This window comes from Suricata suricatta, chromosome 5 (assembly GCF_006229205.1).
Source record: "Suricata suricatta isolate VVHF042 chromosome 5, meerkat_22Aug2017_6uvM2_HiC, whole genome shotgun sequence".
Lineage (NCBI taxonomy): Eukaryota > Metazoa > Chordata > Mammalia > Carnivora > Herpestidae > Suricata > Suricata suricatta.
Genome location: NC_043704.1, coordinates 153,492,871 through 153,518,971, shown reverse-complemented (window position 1 = coordinate 153,518,971; position 26,101 = coordinate 153,492,871). Strand labels below are relative to the sequence as shown.

The following is a 26,101-nucleotide window of genomic DNA, read 5'->3' as shown; positions in this document are numbered from 1 at the left end:
GCACGGCAGCCTGGAGCACGAGGAGGAGGGCGCCGGCCACACAGCCACGTCCAGCAGCGGGCACGGGCGCGAGCGGAAGCCGGCGGAGGGCGTTGTCCGCGTGGCCTGGAGCCTCTCTGGGGAGAGAGCCTGCACGTGACGGGAGACTGGCGGGGACCCCACGCCGTGGCCTTGGTTCACAGGCGTCATCTGGATACTGAACTGTGGTGATTCTGCAAGAAGGCTGTAAATTGTAAACTAATTCTTCTGAGGAAAAACACGTTTTTTAGATGTTTATTTTTGAATGAGAGCCCCTGTGAGGGCAGAGAGAGAGGGACGAAGGAGCTGAAGTGGGCTCTGGCCGGGGAGGGCCTGATGTGGGACTCGAACTCACAGACTGCAGGCTCACGACCTGAGCTAACGTCGGACACTTAGCTGACTGAGCCACTCAGGTGCCCCTTGCGGAAAAACAGATGTTTACCCTCTCTGTAGAGACTGGAATCTGAGGAGCCCAGCCAGTACGAATCTGTGTCATTTGTCAGTTATTTTACATGGCCGTTAGGCAGAGCATAAAGGTGAAGGAAAGTCTTCTTGTTTCTTGCTTCATGACTGCAGAGATGGAAGTTCAGACTCTGAATAACTTGCCTGTGTTCACACGATGATGGTAGCGAGCATCCTGTCGGTGACGGCGCTTCAGCGGGCTCGGCCCCCGACAGGCCTCCGTGAGGCAGCCGGTAGCTCCGGTTCCGACGGGGAGACAAAGCCCGGGTCGGTGACAGCGTCCAGATGGAGGCTCAGGTCTGTCTGAGTCAGCCACGTGGTTTTCTGCTTCACGCAGCACCGACTCACGGTCGTCTCGGTTCGAAGGTAGAAAGAGCCCCTGTTCTCGGACATCCGACATCTTCAGAGCAGTGTCCGTGCTGCTCCGCCCGGGCCCGCCTGTGAGGAGCGCGTGCCCGGCGTGGATTAGTGGAAGGAATGGGCCAGACCTCCGTGATTTTGCCCACAGTGTCCAGTAAGCCGTAGGCTGCAGGTACAGTGTTTACGTATTTGGCAAATGGGTGGAGGGAGGAGGGGGTGGCCTGGGAAAGCAGCTGTCAGGTAACTGGCTGTGCGGGCCAGCCGCGAGCCCCGCCGAAGCCGGAGGAGGCCTTCTGCAGGGCCCGGACGCGCGCTCGGAGAGCGCGGAAGCCCTGCTGCAGGGCATCTTGAACACCTTCCGCATCCGCGCACCGCGCCTCTGGTGCTGTGGCTTCTAATTTGTTTCTTAAATCGTCCTTACGATAACGTGGGAAGGGTGCTGATGCGAGCCAGCTTCCGGCTCGGGCCACAGCGTTTTCTTGTCTGACGGCCTTTGCTAAGTGTGATGGGAAGACCAGCTTCAAGTCTTACCGCCTTCCTTCCTCCAGAGATGCCATTCCTGGGCACACGCGGCAGTACTCTGAGCTTTTTCTCTTCTCAAGGAGGTGCTAGGACCAGATGCGCCGGACGAGCAGCCGAGGGGGACTTGAAGAGGCTGTAAATGTCATCCTTCCTTCCTTCCTTCCTTCCTTCCTTCCGGGACTTCCTCTCTCCCTCTCTTCCTGCTGGGAGGCTCACCGTCGGCTGAGGATTTGAAGCTCTTGGGCCTCCCGGGGGTTCAGTCGGTTAAGTGTCTGACTCTTGATCTCAGCACAGGCCTGGTTCATGGGCTCCAGTCCTGCGTTGGGCTCTACCCTGGGCATGAAGTCTCTTTGGGGAAGAAAAACAAAAGAAGAGTCAGGGCTCTTGTGTCCTGTACAAGGTCAAGCAGGACAAACGCCTAGGAGTGAGAGGGAGGGGCTTGCTCCTCGTCACAGAGGTGGGGGCCTCCCAGGGGGGGTTTGTGCTCTGCCCCAGCAGGGCAGGGATACTTTGGACACAGATAAAACCCTTCTAGGCAGGGGTGTAGAGTTAGGAAAGAATTCTTTTTATGTACATGTTCATAAATAATAATATGCCTGAAACATTCTCACAGAATCATTTTAATTATGTGGCGCACACACTGATTTTCTATTTCGTTTTTGCTTCTAACATTCCCTGCGTCGCTTGTTTCCTCACCCATGTGGGTTGCAGCCCATAGTTTGAGGTGCACGGGGCCACACAAGGACCTACTACGATCCCAACTTCAGGCAGTGACAGTGACCATGGAGAGGAAGACATGTTCCCTAGACGTTTTGTTGTTTTGTTTTATTTTTTGATTTTTTCAAATGTTTATTTATTTTTGAGAGAGAGAGACAGAAACAGAGAGCAAGCAGGGGAGGGGCAGAGAGAGAGGGAGACACAGAATCTGAAGCAGCTCCAGGCTCTGAGCTGTCAGCACAGGGCCCGACACGGGGCTCCAACTCCCAAGGCGCGGATCATGACGAGCTGAGGTCGGACACTCAACCAACTGAGCCACCCAGGTGCCCTTATTTTATTTACTTTTTTTTAAGTTTGTTTATTTATTTTGTGAGAGAGTGAGAACAGTGGAAGGTCAGAGAGAGAATTCCAAGCAGACTGCACACCATCAGCACAGAATATGATGGGGGGCTCCGACTCATGTACCGAGAGCTCATGACCTGAGCCCAAACCAGGAGCTGGACGCGTAGCCCGCTGAGTCACGCAGGTGCCCACCCGCTTCCCCAGATGTTTTACAGCTGGGAGAGTTGTTTGTTTTATAAGGAGCTGTCCGTGAGGGCGGGGACTTCAGGGTGCTGGCTCCATGGGTGAGTAAATTAACGTTACGGGGGGCCTGACAGGTGTGGCTGCAGTGCTCGCGTTGGGGTGATTGGAAAGCCCGGAGGACATGTCGGAGATCAGGCTGAGTTCCAGTAATGAACCGTCATTAAGCCATCCTGGAGAAAGCTCGGGCGGAGACCGCAGTCCGCACAGCGGCTCTGGCGGGGGCTGCTGACAGGACCATCGGAAGGCGCTGTGAGCAGGGCGGTGGGATTCGTTTTGACGTGGAGGGAGCCGCTGGGAGATTTGTCAGGAGAACAGCACCGAGCATGCACCTGCTTATTTTCCCGTGGAAAGGAAAGGGGAGAGGGTGATTTCCATGGGAGGGGAACCCTCCCCCCACCCCTTAAAGGAATAGACGAGAAGAAAGGAAATCTTTAAGACCTTTTCACTTGTGCATGTGATGGTTTCTGACGGTCTCCTGTCAGAGGGCTCTGTGGGAGGCCCCCCCCGCCCAGTAAAGCTGAAGACCCTTAGTTTCAATGTAAGACCTTGGACAGTTTGACCCCAACTCGGTGTGAATTGTCACGCGCTGTCTTACGCCCCCTCCGGCGAGGCACCGAGTCCTATGGTTTATACTTCTTCAGCGTAAGTCTGGACTCCTCCCTTTCTTTCCATTCATGTTGCCTCACTTTTTAAAACTTTCTATTTTTTAAAATTATTTTTAAATGGTTACTTATTTTGAAAGAGAGAGAGAACATCTGTACAAGTGGGGGAGGGGCAGAGAGAGAGAGAGAGAGAGAGAGAGAGAGAGAGAGTGTGTCCCCCAAGTAGGCGCCACGCGGTCAGCACAGAGCCGGATGCGGGGCTCTGACTCGCGGACCTGGAGGTCGTGCCCTGAGCCGAAATCAAGAGCTGGACGCCCCCCGCCCCCCCAACAAAGCCACCCGGGCGCTCCTAAAACTGTATTTTGAGATAGTTTTAAACTTCTAGGAGAGTTGCAAAAGAAGTTCCCATTTGCTGTCCACCCAGGTTCTGCTGCCAGAAACATAACCAGAGTGCATGTAATTGCCCAAACCGAGTGACTAGTTACGTACCATTTTCCAGGCCGCCATCGCCCCTCACCCAGGTCCTGGCGGCAGCCCTGGGCCGCATCTTCGCCTCTAGTCCTGCCTTCCCACGCTCATCTTCTAACTGTAGCCCAAGTGGCTTTTGTGAAATGGCCGAAATAGTTAAGCCTCTGATGCCTTCCCTTTGCTGTTAAGACGAAGCCTGAGTTCTTTAGCCACTTACACGGTCCTTTACCCTTCGGTCCCGAGTGACTGGACAGTCAAACTGTAGAGCCTGCTTACCTTCCTCCTCTGTGCGTTGTTAAGTTAGTATCTGTCTGACGTGTTCGCCAGACCGTAAGCTTCGGGAGGGCTCGCACTGGCGCCAGGCGCCCTGCGCTGTGCCTGCACGTCGGCGCACACCCGTCGGAAGCGTGAGCTGCTTGCCTAGACAGGTTCACTCATCGCGTCCTAAGTTCTCGCAGATTTCATCTTTCGGCGTGGTGGGTAGCTGTGTGCGCCTCTCACCTCCTGCTGTGGTCTCCCTGTGCCCAGCGGCGCCGCGCCCGCCTCTTCCTCCCTCGCCAGGACTTCGCGCCTGCCTTCCGTGTTCTGGCCAGACGATTCTTGTCACCCGCGCTGTCCTGTGTGTCCCTCTCCTGTGTTCTTCTCTTCTGTCTTTTCGTCTTTGTAGAACTGTGTCAGCAGGCAGGTGTTTAGTTTTACTTAGGTTTTGGTACAGAAGACTGTGCTGCTGGCGAAACGTGCGAGGCAAGATCCTTGCTGGAGAGGCATTTACATCCGAGTGGGGAGGACAAGAGAAACCGCGGTCTGCGGAGCTCTGCTTTTGAGTCGGAGACTGCGGGCAACTTCCACACAATTGATTCTACTGTACCAAGGGCATAGCACAAGTACAGTCCTTGAATACAGTAAAACGTTGTATAAAGTGATATAATATTTAATTCATTCAATAAATATTTATTGAAGGTGTACTGTGTGCCAGGCAGTGTGAATTAACTTCCAGGAATACAGAGTCTTAGCTTTCACTGAGCTTAAAGTTTTGTGAAGGATACAGAAAGATAAATAAGCCATTACTATATAATATGGTAAGTTCTGCAGTATTTAGGGAATCTGCTTTTTTTCATGGATTTTTAAAAATTCAAGTATAATTAACAAACACTGTTACATACTAGTTTCAAGTGTACAATATAATGATTCAACAATTTTGTACACGAGTGTCTGGGTGGCTCAGTCGGTTAAGTGTCCGACTTCACCTCAGGTCATGATCTCCCAGTTCGTGGGTTTGAGCCCTGCGTTGGGCTCTGTGCTGACAGCTCAGAGCCTGGGGCCTGCTTCCGATTCTGTGTCTCCCTCTCTCTCTGTCCCTCCCCTGCTCACGCTCTGTTTCTCTCAGTCTCAATAATAAATAAACATTAAAAAAATTAAAAAAACCATTTGTACAATACTCCGTGCTCATCATGATAAGTATACTCTTAATTCCCTTTATCAATTTCCCCCTTCCCCCCCCATTTCCCCTTTGACAACCGCCAATTTGTTCTCTGTATGTAAGAGTCTATTTCTTTGTCTCTTCATTTTCTTTGTTTTGTTTCTTAAATTCTGCATCTGGGTGAAATCATATGTTGTCTTCCCTGACATTTGTCACTTGGCATCCTACCCTCTAAGGCCGTCCATGTCATGGCGGATGGTGGGATTTCATTCATCTTCGGGCTGATCGCCCTGTGTGTGTGTGTGTGTGTGTGTGTGTGTGTGTGTGTGTGTGACGTGCACCAGCTCGCGTTTAGGGCCCACCTCTGGAAGTACTTGCCTTTAGCCAGCTCTCAGCCCCCCGGGGGGGACAGATGAGTGCGCACCCAGTGTGCTATCCAGCACGTGTGTGTCATGATGTAAAGAGACGCTCAGGGGGTTCGGAAGCAAACTTGGGGAGCTGGTGGCAGTGGTACTCTGGCTCAATCAGAAGGAAGAATCGGCGTTTTCAGCCAGGGTAAAACAATGAGGAGAGTCTGTTTGAGGCAGAGGGAGCAACAGGGTTAAACATCCGTGGTTGAAGAAGAGCAAACTTACCTGAAGTTTGCTGCAGCTGGAAGTAGGGGGTGTTCTGGGCAGGGCCGGTGGAGGGCGTAGGGTGGGCACCGGGAGGTGGGCGGCCCGGTGTCCCTCAGCGCCGTGTAGGCGTTTTATGTCACCCAGCCTGATGGACGTGTGGGACCCCCGAGGCGGTAGACGCTCAGAGGGCGCTCAGGTTTCCACGTGGGATTTAGTTATGACCTTGGCCCGTTTCAGGAGATTTCTTTTCAGAGTGAGAATTGTTATTTCATAAAAATGGGACAAAATAGTGTTTTCAAGATAAAACCCACAAACGAGAAAGGATCCTCTACACCTGAAAAGACATTTTCCCAAAGAAGACCTACAGATGCCCGACAGATGCGCGAAGAGATGCTCACCATCACTCATCGTCAGGGAAAGGTGGGTCCGAGCCCCCTCACCCCTGCTAGAGGGCTAAAATCAGAAAGACAAGAAGTAACAAGTGTCGGTGAGGATGTGGAGAAAGGGAGCCCTCAGGAACGCAGACTGGTGCGGCTGCCGTGGAAAACAGTGTGGAGGCCTCTCAGCAAATTAAAAATGGAACTACCGTGTGGCCCAGTAATTATTCCACCGCTGGCTGTTTGAAAACACTAGTTCGAGAAGATGCTTGCGCCCCTGTGTCTGTTGCAGCGTCACTTAACCATAGCCAGGACGTGGAAGCGGCCCGAGTGTCCATCTGTAGACGAGCGGCTAAGACAGTTGTGATTTTTTGTGTGTGGCTCTGTTATCCAACATTATGTTTGTGAGATTTCTCCATGGTTTCTGTCCTAGCAATTTGTTCATTTTCATTGTTGCATGTTATTCCTGTGTATGAATATGGCAAAAAAAAAGTTGTGATTTTTACACACGCACGCGCACACACACACGCGCACACACACAGAGTGGACTGCTGCTCAGCTGTTTGTGGCAACATGGACGGACCGAGCGGGCACTATCCAAAGTGAAGTACGTCAGACAAAGCAAAACCGGTACCATCTGATTTCACTTGCGTGTGGAATCTAAGACACAAGACAGGTGAACAAACAAAACACAGGCGATAAGGACAGAGAACAGCCTCGTGGTGGGGGCGCAGGGTGACGGGCGAGATAGATGGAGGGAGTGAGAGACAGAAACTTCCAGTTCCAGGAGAGCAAGTCGCAGAGCTGCCAAGTACAGCGCGGAGGAGACCGTCCGTAATGTCATAGTGGTCCCGTACGGTGACTGCACTTAGCCGTGGTGAGCACTGAGTGACTGTGTCCTATACCTAGAACCAACACAACATTGTCTTTCAACTGTGCTCAGTAATAAAGATAAATTTTAAAAACAGAATAAAGACACTTTAAGAAAAACAAAACAAAAACAAAAACCCCCCTCTGTTAAAGAGTCAGTATCCTCTATGGCTGGAAAACCAGATTTCCCGAGATGCTTTTCTCTTTTCCATGAGAAAACGTGGGCCCGGCGGAGGCCTCTGCGGTGCTGTGTGAGGCTGGGTGAATGGGGTGCGTTTCCAGTGTCACGGATCGAGGGGAACGAGCAGTCGGAACGGGCTGACGGAAACGGGGAGGGGGTTAGTTTAACTAAAGGAGCCGTGGAGACCTCACAGGCTGTAACAGTCTTGCGACTTACGAACCTGAGGTCACTGACTCGTGGGGTCGCTGGAGGCCAGCGTGTAGTAAAGTCTCGTATTTTCTCCTCCTTGTAGAAAGAAATCCAGGCCATGAGTCAGTGCCACCACCCCAACATCGTGTCGTACTACACGTCCTTCGTGGTGAAGGACGAGCTGTGGCTCGTCATGAAGCTGCTGAGCGGAGGTGAGCGCGGCGGCGCGGGGTCGGTAAGAGGGCCGCGCCTTTCCGTCCTGGTCTGGGTTCCGTGGACGTGTGCGTTTGCGGCGGCGCTGAGGACACACTGTGCGCCAGCGACGCGGGGGTGCGAGCCGAGCCGGCCGGGCCTCTGAAACCTGTCCATCTCCCACGGGCCCTCGCAGCTCCCTCTGTGCCGGGGCAGAGGCCTGTGGAAGGGTCTGGACGGAAGGGTCTGACAGTAACTTCTTGTAGAACGACCCACATTTTGGACTTATCTGGCTGTTTCTTCCTGCTGATGTTTAACTTGATTGGTTTCCCTTCCTTTCTTACGAATTAAAAATTGGACCTAAAGGCTTGATTTGACGGAAGTTAGAAATGTTTGGACGGTATTTTGTGGGTGCTGCTGTGTTCACAGTGCGTCACGCCGGGAAGTGTTGCTTTCTGGTCATGTCTTTAATGGTGATGTGACTTTCGATTGCTTACGATTGTGACAGCCAGGCCTCACCGTGGGAAAGTGAGCAGCAGTCTGCGAGGTGCCAGGTCTAGTTCCCAACAGCACTCTGTTTTTTCCTTTCTTTAAAGTTTGTTTTAAAGTTTAAAAAATAGAGTTATTTTTGAGAGAGAGAGTGGGAGAGAGCACGAGCAGGGGACAGGTAGGAGAGAGGGAGAGAGAGAATTCCAGACAGGTTCCGTGCTGTCGGCACAGAGCCCTATGTGGGGCTCCATCCCAGGAACCGTGGGATCATGAGCTGAGCCGCGACTAAGAGTCAGTCGCTTAACCGACTGAGCGCCCCGGCGCCCCTCCCGCCTGACCCCGACTCACCGACTCAGCGTCCATCCACAGTCCTCGTTTGAATGAATCCTTCTGTCACGGGCTTGGCTGTAGACGGTGACTTTTTTTTTTTAATGTTTCATTTATTTTTGATACAGAGAGAGACAGAGCATGAGAGGGGGAGGGGCAGAGAGAGAGGGAGACACAGAACCTGAAGCAGGTTCCAGGCTCTGAGCTAGTTGTGAGCACACAGCCTGATGTGGGGCTTGAACCCACGAACGTGAGATCTGACCTGAGCCGAAGTCGGAGGCTTAACCGACTAAGCCACCCAGGCACCCCAGTATTTGTTTGTTTTAGAGAGAGCATGTGAGTGGGGAAGGGCAGAGAGAGAGGGAGAGAATCCCAAACAGGCTCCTCACTGCCAGCACATTGCCCTGCCCGGGACTTCATCTAAAGAATCGTAAGATTGTGACCTGAGCTGAGACCAAGAGTTGGAGGCTTAACCGACTGAGCCACCCAGGTGCCCCGACGGTGACTTCTTACTGCGTCCTTGCTTTTGCATTTGTAAACTTGGCCTTCTGTGAAAAGGAGCTTCGCCTCATTGACTGGAGCGCTTTGATTAATCTGTATTGTAGTTCCTGCTAAAAATGCAGGATAAATAATTGATTCTATTTTTTTAAGTACCAATTTTCAGAGTGAAGAGTCAATTTAATATTGACCTCCAATGGTAGCAAGTAGGGTTTGTTTGTTTTTCCTTTTTTCCGCTGGGTCAGGCTTTCATGTTTTTGAGTGTCGTCACAGACACAGGGAATTTTATGTATTTAGCGTCTTTCAGGCAGTTTTACTCTCTTCTTTGGATGCGCAGGTTGTCCAGAACTTTGTCACTCGGCCTCCCTGACGCTGGTTCTTGTGTTCTTTGGACGTGAACCCATCAGTCTTTGGTCACTGCCTTGCTTTCTGGTTCAAGATTTCCTCGGGTCACGTTTGTATTGCTTTTCCTGGACCTGCACGCAGCCAGTCCTGTAAGGAGAACGCACAGGCAGGTGCTGGGCATGGTCGTTGCTGCTGCGCGGTGACCGCTTCTGACGGAAAGAGCTGGGAAATGTAGTGTATTAAAAATCGTGCTTGGGAGTTAATATTTCCATTGCAAATTGAACATTATAGACTTCTGAAATTTCTTTAAGATTATACTTGAATCTCTTTTCCCTTACGCAGAAAACTTTGGTCCCCAGTATTGTGATTAATTATGGCGCTTATCCTGCAAAATGTGGAGTCCTTTCTGCTTGCGTCCTTAGAATAGAGTGTAAGTGCTGCCGACTGCCCGAAGCAGACCATCGTCACGTATCGATGGACGTCTTGTTCTGGTTCCGTGAAGGCCCACCTCGTTAGCGATTTAGACGTTTTGCCGAGGCCGGGTTTGAGTCACGTGGTGGGACCGGGAGGACTGGGGCGCGGTGGGGCCGCCCCGCCCTCCCATCACTGTGCTGCTTGGATTTTGCCCCAGACGTGTTTTGTGCGGCAGAGTGATTTTCCGTTCTAGACTCGGAGAGGCCATAAAGGAAAGGCTTTGGAACTAAATCCCCGCTTTCCTACTTAGCAGGTTTACGTCATGGCAAACTATTTAAACTCTTTGAACCCGTTAGCTTTTCTGTCGAGTGGGGATACCGTTCTGTATTTTAGGGTGTTGGGGGTGACGCATGTCGGGCGTCTGTAAGCGTGCCGACTCGTGGACGCACAAGAAGTCCGGCAGTAATAATAACCCTGTCGTTTGATGCTTTTCAGTGAAGCCAGAGTCACCTTATTGTTTCCACCCCGTCAGGGGCACACGGGAGGGACTGGGTGGCTCTGGCAGAGGCCCCGTTCATAGCATGGTGGGGACCCTCGCTGACACCGGCCACCTTTCAAGAGGGTGGTCACGCATGGCTCTCAGTGTGGACAGACGTGGGGGTAGTGGTGATACTGTGTCTTTAATTGTTGATCACCTACGGCATATTTTTCTTTTATTTGTAAGTTACAAAATGTGAAATGCAGAGTTTTTAACGTTTTGCCAACACGTCCTCTGAGGAATGGGAGTAGTGTGTCTGCGTAAGTCTTTCGTCCATACGGGGTCAGCCCCTCCTTCCCACCACCCCTGAGCGGAAGGCATGTGCGTTTTTAAGGGGTCCTCATTTCTCCGCAGGGAGTATGTGTCCCCATCTCAGAGGGGCCGGGCACGCTGCTGGGCCGGACGTCTGTCTGTTCAGAGTCCCTCTGTCTCTCCTGGACTCCGGCTTCCTGGGGCGGTGCCCAAGTTTTCCAGCACAGGACTCAGCACATTTCCTGGGAGATGATTTTCAAACGTGTTCCAGCCATTAACTTTTCTTATAATTACTTACCTTGTTTTTTTCTTGAGTCAGTGTAATCTTACATCTAAGCCTTTAGAAATACTACAGAATTGCATCTTTTTTTTTTTTTTTTTAGGAAAACGGAATCTTGCTTTTTTTTTTTTTCCGTTATAAAGGGAATAAACATTTAAACTAAAGAGGTACATTAAACACTTTTAGAAAACAAAAGCTAGAACTGAGCACAACTTTAAACTGTTTTTAAAATACAGAGAAATGGTGCCAAGATTTACAGCTCAATTAAAACTCCATTCATCAGGGGTCCCTGGGGGGCTCAGTCAGTTGAGTGTCCGACTTCAGCTCAGGTCTTGATCTTGGGGTCCATGCTGACAGCTCAGAGCCTGGAGCCTGCTCTGGATTCTGTGTTTCCTTCTCTCTCTACCCCTCCCCCATTTGTGCTCTGGCTCTCTCTGTCTCTCAGTAATAAATAGATGAAAAAAAAATTAAAACTCATTTATCAGATAGACCTATTGACCATCACTGCGTCGGTGAATCATGTTTCTTGCTGTTACAGGCCTCGGGGCCAGTGAGGACAAGTTATAGGTCAGTCGGTATAGGGGTGAGGGGACCGGGGGAGGCGTCGGCGCCATGGGAACAGGTGCCAGGAGGCTCGTCCTCCCGAGGGACAGGGGACGGGGTGGGGTTAGCAGAGACTCCCCTCAGGAGGTGTTCGCCTGAGACCTGGAGAACAGGTCATAGTCGGCCAGGCAGCTCGGGACGTGGGGGTGGCCTCAGGGAAGGATGGGAGAGTGGTCCAGGGGGAGGGGCATTGTGCAGAGAAGGTTCTGGAGGCAGGTGGAGGGGTGGGGTAAGGCGGGGGCCTTCAGATGGAGCAGAGAGTGATCGGAGACCATGGAGAAGCAGAGGCTCCCTTTGAGTAGTTGAATAAGGTAAATAACCAGAGTTAACAGAAATATGTCTAGGCTGCCTTCCTTCACAGCAACCTTTTTAGCCAAAATGTTTAAAACAAAAGCATATTTTAAAAAAATGCTAATTTATTTATTTAGAGAGAGCAGACATGCACACGCATGTGGGGGGAGGGGCAGAGAGAGAGAGTCTCCCGCAGGCTTCGCCCTGACAGCATGGAGCCCGACGAGGGGCTCAAACCCACGAATTGCAGATCATGACCTGGCTGAAGTCGGAATGGTACCCGGTTCTGATCTGCATGTAATATGGCCACATCGTTGAATGAATAAATCGTGTGAATTTTTAATTCCTAGTAGGACTTTCTCCCTTTGCATTCCTTATTGTAGATATTCTTTGCATTACAAACATGTAACTCACTTGGCATATGTACAAATGTCTTCTTACTAAGCAGGTCTTGTGTGGCCTGGATTTCTCAAAAAAATGAGACGTGTGGCCTGTTGGTATAGTGACTTTGCTTTGGGTGTAGATATGTGATTGATGAAACTAAGCAGAACAGAAGGTCTCCGTTAGGCCTCCCGTGTGTGAGTCACTGTCTTGTGAATCCCAGCAATAAAGAGGGCAAAGTGTGACAGTGTGTCAGAGAGCAGCCCCTGGGCTCTGGAGCCTCCCTCGCTCAGCGTCTCCAGAAAGTCAGCTGCCTGCCTCCCTGTGGACACGGGAGTGGCCGTGGTCTGGCTTCCGGAGGCAGGAGAGGAGTGAAGGCATCTTCCTCACTGTCTGAATTTTCGTCCGGTTTTCCTGTTTCCAGCCCTCTCCTTCCAGCCCCCTCCCTGCCCCTTAGGTAGTCCTTGGCGTGTGTGCTCTTTGGGAACACGCAGTCTCCTGGTTGGCACATTCCTCCACGGGCATTGGAGCTTCAGATCTCTCTCTTCTTCGTTCGCTTTTTCTGTTTTCCTTCAAAAAAATTATTGTTGTCTCTCTTCATCTTCTCTGCTTTCTTTTTCGTCCTGGTTGATGCCCATTTTATCAAGTTTATCAAGTTAGTGGATTTCAAGTGGGAGCCGAAGAAAATGTGTGTTCTATCCTGCGTGTTTTGGAGGATTCCATCTAGACCCTGCTTTCCATCTATTTGGAAGTACATTTTTTTCTTGTTAAGTGTGCAAAATAAAGGCATCCACCAGGGCAAGTATTCAACATAAGTTTGTGTTTTAATTTTAGTCTTGTTCGTTGAGGTCTTGTGCCAAGAAATGGAAACCCAGTCTTTTCCGTGCAGGTGTTATATTCTACTTCTTGGTACGATTTCTAATATCGAAGATTGTTTTGCTTTGGTTCTGTGATCTTTACGGGCCACGGTACTGCCTGAAATCTTACGAATCTCTAACAAACACTTTTTTATTATAAATCGGTATGGCCGTCAAGATTCTAGGATTCTAATTACTGTGTAGGTATCGTTTCCCTCTCTCCCCAGAAGCTTTAGTCGGAGCATTATTTCTGATTCTGGGAAGCGTGGGATTGCTGACACCTCGTGACTGTTACTTAGAGAGAATGCCGTTCTTATCCTTTCAGTTTTCTTTGCCCTAGTTATTATTTATTAAACTGAAAATTAATTTTAACCCACATTTCTTCTGTACTCTGACCTGCATTGCGGTTGTATTTTATATATTTAATCATACAGTGTTGCATAATCTGATCTGGTGTCAGAAACTTGAACTAGTTCACGGTAGCTGATACTAATGTGTTACAGACGGGTAAGGGCTGCCTGGGGTTCTTCACCTGTGGTTACAAATCCTCTGCCACCTTTTCCAACTTCTATTAAGTCTAAAGGCAATGCTGGTGGAACACTGCTATGGGATAGTACGGTGTTCTTTGTTTTAGATTAAAATTGAGAATAAGTTATTAATTGTAAACTCCTATATTTCCTTGCATTTGCTGTTTTTTCCTTTCCTATACCATTAAGTTTGTGGAAGGAAAAGTTTACATTGGTTTGGTTTCAAAATGGCTCTGAATTCTATTCAAATGAGTCAAAGTTGATGGCAAACTTTGTCTTCTGCTTTTAGGTTCTGTTCTAGATATTATTAAGCACATCGTGGCCAAGGGGGAGCACAAGAGTGGGGTCCTGGATGAGGCTGCCATCGCCACGATTCTCAAAGAAGTGCTGGAAGGCTTGGAGTACCTGCACAAGAACGGGCAGATTCACAGGTACGGCTCTTCCTCCTGCAGGTGCACCTCTGCCGGGGCCACGCCCCCTCTTTCTCCTGCAGGTGCACCGGGGCGGGGGCTGCTCCCCGCTCTTCCGCAGAATTCTCTTACTCTGAAGGGTGTCGTGGCTCTTGGCATTTTGTGGGCAGGGTTTTAGTGGCAGCTAGCAGGTATTGAAAAAGTAAATATTTTAGTTAAATTGGAAAATACAAAAACAGGAAGAATTCATAATTTCCTGTCACCGGCAATCATTGCAATCCCTGATACCATTTTGCAATATTTCTTTCTGGTTTCTTTTATGTGCTTACAAGATATTTAGAACAAAACTGTGTTTATAATTTAGTCTGTTGCTTCTATTGTGTGTTTTTAATATTTTGAGTATTTTCTCAAATTATTAAAATCTTTTTGTAAAACAACTTCTCATTAAAGGGTTTTTTCCCCTTTTGTTAAGTAAAAAGCTATGGATCATTTTTCGGTCCAAGCATTCCTGGCTGTCGCTACTCATTCGCTGGGTGCAGAGAAGAAGAATCCAGATGATGAGGGTTTCTGGCACTCAGATCTGTGTAATCCCTGGATTTGGTTTTCCTGCATATCAGCCTTTTTTCCCCTAGTCATTCTCAAGAGTAATTTCATTGTATATAAGAATTGGCGGTTGACACTGCGTTTCGTTCAGCAGCTGAAAGGCGCTGTACTCCTTCCTTCTGGCCTCCGGGGCTTCACAGGAGAAGTCTGTCGTTGAACTCGTGCTGTATTGAGGTGTTTCCCTCGGGCTGCTGTCAAGAGTTTTTGTCTTTGGTTTTCTCAAGTGCACTGGTGATGTCTTGGTGTGGACTTCATCAGGTATATTCTGTTCGAGGTTCCCAAACTCCTTGAATCTGCAGGATTTTGTCCTTTGCCAAGTTGAGGAAGTCTTCAGCCATCGTGTCTTTGGGTAGTTTTTTAACCCGTTCTTTTCTCCTCTTTTTCTGGGACTCTGCTAATACGGATGTTAGCCGTTCTCAAGTTCTGACTCCGCCCTCTGCCTTCTGCAGAACCCCCGCCTCCGCCCTCCGCCTTCTCCCGCAGAACCCCCGCCTCCGCCCTCCGCCTTCTCCCGCAGAACCCCCGCCTCCGCCCTCCGCCTTCTCCCGCAGAACCCCTGACTCCGCCCTCCGCCTTCTACATTCTGCAGTCAATGTAGAACCCATTGAGTGTTTCAGTTATTATCATCTTTTTGATAATTTGATTCTTTTTTTTTATCACTTTTATTTCTTTGCTGAGATATTCTGTCATTTGTTCTGATAATCCCAGACTCACATGGAAGCATTTTTGCTTTTACGGTTCTTGTCAGATGATGAATTCCAGGATATGATTCATCTTGGTGTTGATGTCAATTAGTTGTCTTCTCTAATTGTGGAGTTCTTCCTGGTTCTTGGTATGATGAGTGATGTTTAAATTGTATTCCTGGATGTCTTGCATCTCAGTTAGGAGACTCTTGATCCCATTTAGATAGATATTTTGGTGGGTGTTTGCCCTGTTTAGGTTTAGAATATAAGACCCCGTCTCCCTCTGTGGGCTGTAGTTCTGACGACAGTTGAGTTTTGGAGCCATTACCGTGCTGTCCTGGTTGTTTTGTCCACCGGCACAGTAGGGGCTCTCTGCTCAGTCCTGCTGACACCACCTCGAGAGCAGAGTCGGATTCCCCAGGCCTGGTGCTGCCAGGCGGAAGCGGGGGGTAGATGCTGTTCCTGTGGGTCTGTGAGCACTTCTCTGGGCCCGTCCTGTGGCCTGGGCCACTGGGTGCCCGTGGGGCTCCCGTTCATTCTCATTGGGCCTGCCTGTAGGGATGAAGGTGTTTCCCTGGACCACCTTTTGCTGCTGGTAGACAGTTGGGCCTGGGTGGTCCCTGGCCACCGTGTGGAGCGCCACGGAGCGCCGGGCCTGGGTTGCTGTCGAGGGCCGCGAGGCGCTGCTGGTGCTGCCGGTGTGGGCGTTGCGGGCCCACCTGCTGCCGTGCGTGTGGGGTGGAGAATGGCGTTTCCCGTCTCGTCTCCATTTAAAACCGCCGGCTCCAGCTTTGTGGGCCAGCCTGCAGCTCCAGTTGTGAGTCCTTCCCTAGGTCTGGTTGGGCTGCCCCTTTCTGTTTCTTTGGCCTCAGAGAGCAGGCTTAGAGGATTTTTTAAATTTTTGTTTTGTTTGTTTGTCTTGTATGCCTGTTGATGATTCTGGGTTGCAAGACCTTCTAGTGCCCAGTCCAGGATATGTGAGACTAAAAAGAAAACTCAAAGAAAAAGAAAGAAGAATTGATATGCTAACAGAGGGGAGGAAAATGGAATCTTGTAAAATGCTTAATTAAAATAAAGGCAGAAAAAAGATGGGAGACACAAGATTGTATTCTTAGAAATCACCTACCTTATTTAAGGAACTAGAAAAGAAAACTAAGAACGAACTAAGCCCAGAGTAAGCAGAAGGCAGTAAATTGAACCATCAGAATGGGAGCACGTGGACTACAGGTTGATTTGGATGTGGCACCAAAAGCAAAGGCAGCAAAAGGAGAGGGAAACAAGTGTGACTCCACCGAACTGAGCAGCTTCTTCACAGCGAAGGAAACTGTCAATGAAATGAGAAGTTGTCCTACGGAACGGGAGGAACTATCTGCGGACCGTGTTCTGATGAGGGGTCAGCGTCCACAGACCACGTGTGGTGACGAGGGGTCAGCGTCCACAGACCACGTGTGGTGACGAGGGGTCAGCGTCCACAGACCACGTGTGGTCACGAGGGGTCGGCGTCCACAGACCACGTGTGGTCACGAGGGGTCAGCGTCCCAAACGTACCAGGAGCTCGTACGGAAACCCCACGTGACCTGACTCCAGAAAGCGCAAGGCTCCAGGCGGGCATTTTCCCAACAACCAGAGGCAAGAAGAGGCGCTCAGCCTCACGAAGCCTCAGGGAAAGGCGGTCAGCACCACCGCGAGATGTCGTCCCACGTCCCACGTCTGTGCGGATATCAGTTTTCAGAAAGACGGGATGAGGATGTGGAGAAGGAGAGCCTTGCGCACCGACGGTGGCAGCGCGAACTGAGTCAGCACCGCGGGAGACAGCACGGAGCCTCCTCAGAGCCCTGAAGGACAGAACTACGGACGAGCCTGCGGTCCCGCCCCGGCTGTGTGCTCGCGGGGGTGAGATCCTTGTCTCAGAGCCACGTCGGGGGAGCAGCCCGCCAAGCAGCCCGCCGTCCGTCGATGGATGAGTGGATAAAGGTGTGGCGTATACAGTGAGGTACTGTTGAGCCATTAAAAGAAGGAAGGAAGTCCTGGGGTGTGTGACAATATGGATGAACCGGGACGAGCTGGGCCGGAGAGAGAGACAGGTGCTGCCTGGTGTCACTTACACGTAGGATCGAAAGGAAACACAGTCCAACTCCTGGAAACGGAGAGTAGGAAGCGGCTGCTGGGCAGGAGCGGGGGAAGGGTGGGGAAACTAGGGAGAGAGGGGTGAAAGAGCTCAAACTCGGCTACCAGATGAGTAAGTTCTGCCAAGAGAGGAGAGTTGAGGAAAATCCCACAACGTAAGTCTGTGAGGTGCCAGATGTGTTAATGATCTCGATGGGAAGAATCCTTTACCTGGGTGTACATGGATCAAACCATCACCTTGTACATAGTATCTTACAATTTTATTTGTCAGTTATGCCTCAATTTTTATGAAAAAAAATAATTTATTTTGGGGAGAGCACAAGCAAGGGAGGGGCAGAGAGAGGGGGACAGAGCATCTGAAGTGGCCTCTGCAGTGACAGGCTGACAGCAAGCCCAGTGTGGGGCGCGACCCCACGACCCGCGAGATCATGACCTGAACTGAGGTTAGACGCTGAACCGACTGAACCACCCCGGTGCGTGCCCCATACCTCAATTTTTAAAAAATCACCTACTTACCCCTAATCTCTCAACAAATAGATAAACGAAGGCCCAGAAAAGTAACTGATCAAAGGAGACAAGTTGTCAGGTTGTAAAACCGAGGCTTAAAGGAACAGATCCGAATGTGGAGGGAGAAAAGCAAGTCCCCCCTCACCCCCACACGGGCACACATACAACCCTTAATTCAGTTATTCTGACAGTAGCGCCATTTTAAAGAAAGTACCATATGCCAGTGAGATCAGCCATTTATAAAAGTATCTTACCTTAGATAAAAATGAATAATGCTTTCTAGATGTCTAAATTTCCCAACCAGCTTTAGTCTTATCGAGAAAAATAGACTCTTTCTATGGTTATGAGAGTTGGTTGACTCTAAGGAATAGTATATAAACTAGAAATCTTGGAAACATTGAAGGTATATTCTTAAGACAATAGGATTTTTCCTTTAAAACTGCATTCGGTCATTTTGTACCTGGTTAAAAGAATATGTTAACAGATGACTGAAAGGACACGACCGAAGAGCGGCCTTTGGGTCTGTATTTCCTGCCCTGGCAGGAGGGAGAGGTGCCCCAGAGACAGGACGGTGGTGGCCTGTGCGTGTGCCCCTCCATGCTGCCAGCGACCATCATTCGCTTAATTCCTCGGTTCCAGTTTCACGTCCATCAGTCTTCTGGGGGGGAATGTGCCAGAAACTGCTAATTGGCCCCCAATATGTCTCCTCTTCTTTTTGAATTAAAAAAAACGTTAGAACATGACCTTTGCACCAGGCATTGGACCATCAGAACAAAGGCAGCATTTCACAGCCTCCTAAGCCGGCCGGGTACAGCTGCGGGAATTAGTTTCTAGCCGCTGTGGTGAGAGCAGAGGTGTTCACCGCTTCACGGCGTCCCCTCCCCTGCACGGGTTCCCCTCCCCTGCACAGTGTCCTCTCCCCTACATGACGTCCCCTCCCCTGCACGGGGTCCCCTCCCCTACACGGCGTTCCCTCCCCTGCACGGTGTCCCCTCCCCTTCACGGGGTCCCCTCCCCTGCACAGGGTCCCCTCCCCTTCACAGCGTCCCCTCCCCTGCACGGGGTCCCCTCCTCTTCACGGGGTCCCCTCCCCTGCACAGGGTCCCCTCCCCTTCACGGGGTCCCCTCCTCTGCACGGGGTCCCCTCCCCTGCACGGTGTCCTCTTCTCTTCACGGGGTTCCCCTCCCCTGCACAACGTCCCCTCCCCTTCACGGGGTCCCCTCCTCTGCACGGTGTCCCTTCCCCTTCACGGGGTCCCCTCCCCTGCACGGCGTCCCCTCCCCTGCATGGTGTCCCCTGTCCTTCACAGTGTTCCCTCCCCAGGTCTTCACTTCAGAACACAGTATATCCTTATCCCTAAAACCTTACAAAAACAGACTTTATATGGTTAATAGGAAATTAACCCAAAACACACACTGAAATACACGTTAAGGGCACGGTCTCTTTTAGAAGGCAGTGAAGAAATGCGCATCAAGTTCAGGCACAGATTCCGTCTCTCAGTTTTGTATGACCGTAACATCTACTTGGCATATATACATATATATATCAGCTCTCATTTAGCTAAATGAGTAAAAGAGACCAAAAGAATACTGGACGAGATAATGGTCCCCAACTTCCAAACCACGTACCACGGTAAAGACGAATACACAGAGACCCGTCAGGGGACACGTTAAAGTTCAGTGCTGACAGGCGGACACGGAGGATCTGGACAGCAGCCGGAGGGAGCCGCCCATCGGGTCCGGGAGTGTGCAGCATGGGAGCGGAGGAAGCCGCAGGTCGTGTTCCGGGGGCGCCATGGCACGGGTGTTTGGGAGTCGTCGGGAGTCGGGAGTCATGTTGAAACTCAGCAGCACAGTCCTGCTGGTATTTGGAGGTGGGGCCTTTGGAATGTGAGTAAGTCAGGAAAGGGATTAAGGTCCTGTAACAGACCCCAGAGAAGTCCCGCGCTCCTTCTGCCACGTGAAGACTGTGACAGGACGGTCCCCTGTCGTTAGAAGGAGGAGGAGGGTCAGGGACGTACCCTCCACACCGAGAAGGCACTTTGAGAATGACAAACATCGACAACCACTCCGCACCATCCCCGGAGTTTCACTCGGGGCACCTTACCGCCGCGGGTGCGTGGGCCCGACTGCCCAGCAGCTCTGCACCTGCCCTCCGCCTCCATTGCCGCCCCGTCCGGAGCTTGACCCGCAGTCTCTGAGCCATGAGGCACACGGGCAGCGTGTCAAAGGGCAGTCATCTAAAGTGGCACTTTCTGCGTGTGTCCCCGCCGGGAAGGTCCGAACGAGCCTCCCTGTGTCTGGTCCAGGCACGCAGCCACCTCCACGGGGCCTGGACCACGGGGCCCCGGGGGAGGTGGCTGCGCAGGCACGGACAGAACGGGGGGGCCAGGCACAAAGCCAGTGTTGTCTGCTCCCCGGCATGTCTGAACCCAGTCCCAGACTGTGGCCAAGACGGATGGCATCGTGTGACTGAGAGCTGACTTCCTGTCAGAACAGCGGAGGCCGGACGTGCCTGAGAAGGGGCCCTGCCATTCAGGGACCCTTTCAGGATTGTTGTCCTCCTGGTGAATTATTCCTTTCTGTAAAACTATCTACTGGCCCTCTTCGTTCCCAGAACTGCTTCTGTATCAGAGACGGTTACATCTTACTCCAGTGTGGCTGTGCTAGTTCCCTCCTGCCGAGGGCATCTTCCCCTGCGGCTCATTCTTCCCAGGCCCCTGGTTCCAGGCAGGGCCTCAGCCGTCCCTCCCCCGCCCCCGGTCCAGGGCCACGGCGGAGCCCAGGGTCTTCGCCACTTGGGGCAGCTGGTCTTCCCTCTCCCAGGGCTTACTGCTCCGGCTCTAAGTGTCCCTTTCATTTCTGAAACTCCGTTTTATTCTGTGTCCGGCTGCGGGACGATTTCCCTCCCCGACGTGTCCAGCGCGGCCTCGGTGTATGGCAGGGAAGGGGGCTTCGCAGCGGAGGCCTGGGCGGCGGCGACGAAAGACCACTGGCCACACGTAGTTTGCCATGCTGCTGGAACGGATTCTTTATGTTCACACTTCAAAACAGAGACTCTCAGCCTTGGCTACATTCTGGAATCCCCAAGAAACTTCACTAAGTACTGATTCCTGGAGCCACAGCAAGAAATTCGTTCACTTGGCCTGAGATGAGGCATTGGCACTGGGACTTAAAAAATGTTTTTAATGTTTTATTTATTTTTGAGAGAGAGCGAGACAGAGATAATGAGCAGGAGAGGGGCAGAGAGAGAGGGACACACGGAATCTGAAGCAGCTCCAGGCTCTGAGCTGTCAGCACAGAGCCCGTCGCGGGGCTTGAACTCGTGACCCGTGAGATCCTGACGTGAGCCGAAGTCGACACTCAGCCGAGCCCCGCAGGCGCCCCTGCACTGGGACCTTCCAAAGCCCCCCCCCGGGGTTGTGATGTGCGGCGAAGGCTGAGGGCCACTGCTTACTCGGGGGCGGCAGCCACGCTGAGCTCTGAGCGGCTGCGAGACTTGAGCGGGCCTGGGGGGCGGCCTCCCTGGGGCCAGCTGCGCCGTGCAGGAGGCTTCTCCGCCCCTCGGCTTCGTTCTGGCCACGTTTGTGGGGCAGACTGCTGGATCGGGGCAAGTAATTTCCCTCCGTCTGCGCCGGGTTCCCGCTGACCCTCTCGGCCTAGAGGTTTTAACTGGGGCGAACAGGTCTCTAAATTAGGCTTGAACTTCTCACTCTCTATCCACCTGCTCCAGTAGTTTTCCCGTCAACGAGGCCCGCCCCAGCAGAACTGTTGGCTGTCGGTCAGTCAAAGATGCTTAAAATGGAGTTCATGTTCCAGCTTTCATTCTGATCCATTGCTTCAAGTTTTCCACACACTGTGCCTATTGATGAGTCACAAACATGTTACGGGCAGGAACTTGTGCCGTGTGCTAATGAAAGAGTCAAGCACATATGTGATATTCCTTTTAATTCTACCAGGAATTTGTAACTTCGGTGCAATAGTGACATGTGAGAAACGGCACTAAGCTGAGGAAAAACTCACTGTTCTTATTTCTTTCTACGATACTCATTTTTGGAAAGAAAATTTTTTTTAATTTTTTTTGTTTTTATTTATTTTTTGAGAGACAGAGAGAGAGACAGCGTGAGCAGGGGAGGGTCAGAGAGAGAGGGAGACACAGAATTCTAGACAGGCTCCAGGTTCTGAGCTAGCTGTCAGCACAGAGCCCAATGTGGAGCTCGAACCCATGGACCTCGACATCATGACCTGAGCTGAATCCGGATGCTCAACCGACTGAGCCACCCAGGCGCCCCTGAAAATTTTTTACAGTGACTCCTTATGAATAATATGATACTCCTTTTAATTCTACAAGGAATTTGTAACTTTGGCAGAATAGTGACATGTGAGAAACGGCATTAAGCTCTGAAAAACGAATCTCACTGTTCCTTCTCCTGTAAGAATGGATGGTGGGGTGACTGTCGGGCTGCTGGGTCACTTGCTGTATGTGGCAGCGTGAAAACGGTTGTTTTCCTAAGGACTTTCTGGATTTCCAGGTATCTGGTGACAAATCTTTTCCTGAAAGGTCGGTTGTCCCGCTGCACAGGAGGACGGACTGAGGTGTTTGGCTGTGCAGAGCATTTAGCTTCACGGCGCCCCCCGCTCTTACTCCTGGAAGCCGCCCGCACACTGGACCCTGGTTTCCAGAGGGACTAGAGTTGTCAGAGGGGCTGATCAGGAAGTGGCCCCGCTGAGTGCAGGCTCCTCTGGAAACGGGTTACTGTCTCTTCACCTACGAAAGACAAAACTTGTGTAAAACAGTGTTTGAATAGGTAGCGCATAAATGTGGCTTAAATATCCTAAAAGCACGAATTGGGGATGATGAAAAGTTCTGTCAACGTCAGCCGGACTGAATCGTGTGGACACCACGCACCGGGACACCGTGCGAAGAACATGGCGTTCGCTCCCGGGGTTTTCCTTCCAGACATTCATGCCAGCGGGGTAATCATGAGGGAAGCCCCCCGGGGCACCTGCAGAGTCCGGGGCCACACTCCGCAGGGCCGTCAGGGTCATCGGAAACAAGGAAAGTCCAAGAAACTGTCAGAGACGAGCGGACCCTGAGGAGGCATAGCCAGCCTTGCTGTGGAGTCCTGCGCGGGGCCCGGGACAGAACAGGGGTCAGGTGAGAACTGTAAAAACGCGTGGCCTTTCATAAGCATGCGTCAGTGCCGGCCCCGTGATGCGGGCACGAGCACCGCACCGCCGGGCAGCCGGACGACAGGTGCTCGGGACCCTCTGCGCCATCTGCTCGACTGCTTTGTCAACTACAGTGGTTCTAAAACATGAAGTGGTTTTTAAAAAGTCTTCTTCCTTCCCCGAACCTCTAGTATCCTGGTCCGGATGGAACCGCTTCTTGCCCTGCTCTGGTGACGCCTTTGAGAGGGATTTTATGCCAGTGTAAACATAAGTATATCCCTCTTTTTTGTCTGCCTAAAAAAAAGACAATGGCCACATACTTACGTACGTAGTCTTACTCCACCTAAGAAAATACGTGGCGGTGTTTCCGTATCAGCTCACATACTCGTTCCTGTTCATAGCGCCCCGCTGCGCACCGGGGCCGCGGCCGGGCCTCCGTCGCGGGGAGCCGGGCCGACGCGTCTGGTTGCGGTGTGCTGGGGTGTAGCCCCCACATTCGGAGCAGAGTTAGGAGCTGGAAATTGGGGCTCAGGGCGGTGGGAAGGGAACAGTCCCATTTGATTTTGGTATTTAGTTGGATTCATCCATCCATCCGTTTACTACTGCTCTTCTCTCTAGAAGGAGGCTGTCTCCTATTTAGTTGCTCAGATACATTTGGCGACTGTCTGGGGGACACCCCCGTGGGCGGGTCATCGTGCTAGGTGAGTGCAGGTGGGACAGAAGCCCGCGGAGGTCCAGGCCCAGATCTCCGCTCGTGCTGAAGGACTGCCCGAAGCACATGCTCCTGTTTGTGGAGTCTGGGCGAATGCGGGGCACAGCCTGCCGCAGGGACACGGGGGAGTGACTGAACTGTCCAGCTTCGGAGTTTCAGAGGGCGTTCCAGGTGAGCTCAGAGAAGGGAGTCAGAGGTTCATGGTTGGCTCGGACGGCTTTTGTCACCGAGAGAAGGGAAGGTCCTCAGCTCTCTCCTGTTCCTGGTGTCTGGAGTCAGAGACTGTACGTTTGTAGAGTGGACGTGACTGGCTCCCGCGGTGTGTCCCTCTGGGAACACGTCCTGTAAGTCGCTCCGAGGGACAAGCAGACTCTCAGCAGCGGATGGCCTCCTGCGCCTCTGCGTCCAGGAGGTGCTGCGTGTTGTGAAGTGGTGAGGCTGCCGTACACGGTCGTGAAGTTGTTGTTGGTTTAAAAAAATGTTTAATGTTTATTTTAGAGAGAGGGACAGAGCACGAGTGGAGGAGGAGGGGAGAGAAAGGAGACGCGGAATCCGAAGCAGGTTCTGAGCTGTGGGCACTGAGCCCAACACGGGGCTCCAGTCCACCAACCGTGAGATCAGGACCTGAGCTGAAGTCAGAGGCTCGCCTGACTGAGCCCTGAGGCGCCCCTTGATTTTTTTCCCCCTGAGGAATGGTTATGATCTAAAGATAAAGGAGAAGACAGGAATAGGACAAGGATGAAGTGTTGTACTGTTCCCTGGCTCCTGTTCATGACAAAGCCTTCCTCCGTGAGCTAGCTCTGCTCTTTCTTGTCTGGCTTCAAAGACCCCCTCTGTTTTGTTATTTAATTATATATTTTTAATTACAAAATAAATACAGGATCACATTTCCATGAGATATTCAAGCACTGTTTGCCTTGATTCCAAACCCATTCCTCTCCACAGAAGGAGCCATTCATCACTCTCCATTTGGAATAAATGTAAGGGGTGTGTGTGTGTGTGTGTGTGTGTGTGTGTGTGTGTGTGTGAGAGATATTAATGATGCGCTGTCCTCTCATTTGACTTGTGCGTTCAGCATGTGTTAGAGGGTATTTCGAGTCCTACCATGTTGAGTGACCTTATTCCATTTCACGGCTGTACCAAAATTAGCTCAGCCTTTCTGCTGTCGGTGGCCTTCTAGGTTGTCGCCATTTGGGGTTTATTATTACAAACGATGCTGCTCGTACACGGGGGGGTCTCTAAGTTATCGAGAAGTGGGTTTCCTACTGGTAGGACTTGAGTTTAAGTTTTGCCAGATACGGCTAACACATTGTTGCAAGGGAAAATCAAGTCGTAGCCTTGAATGGACGATATCACTTTTTTGTTGGGAGAACTGCCCAGAGGGGTCGCAGGCACATGTTGTATTGACCAGACTGGTGATCGCTGAAAGCTGTGACGGGGGTAGCGGACTTGACAGTGGTGTCAGAGGGGCTTTGGGCGTGTCAGTGATATTTCGGTTTTTATAATGAGAATGCGTGCGTGTGTGCTGAGTTAAAAATAGGCACCAATAAAACTATAAAGATGTTTGAATAATTTATATCTATCTTTATGTCTCAGGCGTAGGACAGTCCCTGTTTTTAGCCACATTCTGACCATTTAAAAATTCTGAGAGGCGCCTAGATGCCTCAGTCGGTGGAGCGTCTGACTTGATTTCGGCTCAGGTCACGATCCCAGGGTGTTGGCATCAGGCCCCTCGTCTTGGGCTGAGCAGGAACTTGCTTGGGAGTTTCTCTCTGTCCCTCTAGCACACTTGCGCACTCACTCTCTTCCTCAAAAAATAAAAATTAAAAATTAAAAATTAAAAATTTCGACCACGTATTAAGTTATGGAAAAAAACCAGTATATTTTGGGGCACCTGGGTGGCTCCGTTGGTTAGTGTCCAATTCTTGGTTTCGGCTCAGGTCGTGATCTCAGGGTTTGTGAGTTCGAGCCTTGGAATGCTCTCTCGCCCCCTCTGCCCCTACCCTGCTCATGTTTGCTCTCTCTCAAAATAAATACACTTTAAAAATATGTTTTAATTAATACATTTCAAAGAGTAGAATTAGGTGACAGGAGGTGAGGGTTGCATTCTTTGGCCACTGTTATTCCAAACAAGTATTTAATCATATTGGGTTTTCTAGATTTTATGGTAAAAGGCTATTTGTTATTGTAGCCTTTTAAAATAATATTTAGATTCTGGTACAAGTAAGTGACTGAAATTTTAAAAAATTGTTTACTATTGGCCTTAACACCCTTTCATGTAAAACAGAGAATTTAAATATTACCAGTGTTGTGTGAATACAGGAAACATTTGCTTACATTATGTGACTCCGAAGAATAGGCGTTTTTTAATATGTGACTTTTTCTTTTTTAAAGAGACGTGAAAGCGGGAAACATTCTCCTTGGAGAGGACGGCTCGGTGCAGATCGCAGGTAATGAGAGGTATTTCCTCCGGTTCTGACTCAGTGGCCGGGAGGGCCACCTCAC

The 26,101-nt window shown here is 50.9% G+C and overlaps 1 protein-coding gene across 2 annotated transcripts in view; it reads left to right on the top strand.

Annotated features, from left to right (window-relative positions):
• The window catches only part of OXSR1 (oxidative stress responsive kinase 1), an 89,711-nt gene that overhangs the window by 23,026 nt on the left and 40,584 nt on the right, over positions 1-26,101 (top strand). For both annotated transcript variants that reach the window (XR_003908997.1, XM_029940565.1), the window contains exons 3-5: positions 7,492-7,600; positions 13,672-13,813; positions 25,991-26,046. Coding sequence is in view for 1 of the 2 variants with exons in the window: in XM_029940565.1 (XP_029796425.1) it covers positions 7,492-7,600; positions 13,672-13,813; positions 25,991-26,046 (307 nt within the window). In the remaining variant the exon portion in view is untranslated. The remainder of the gene's footprint in view (positions 1-7,491; positions 7,601-13,671; positions 13,814-25,990; positions 26,047-26,101) is intronic.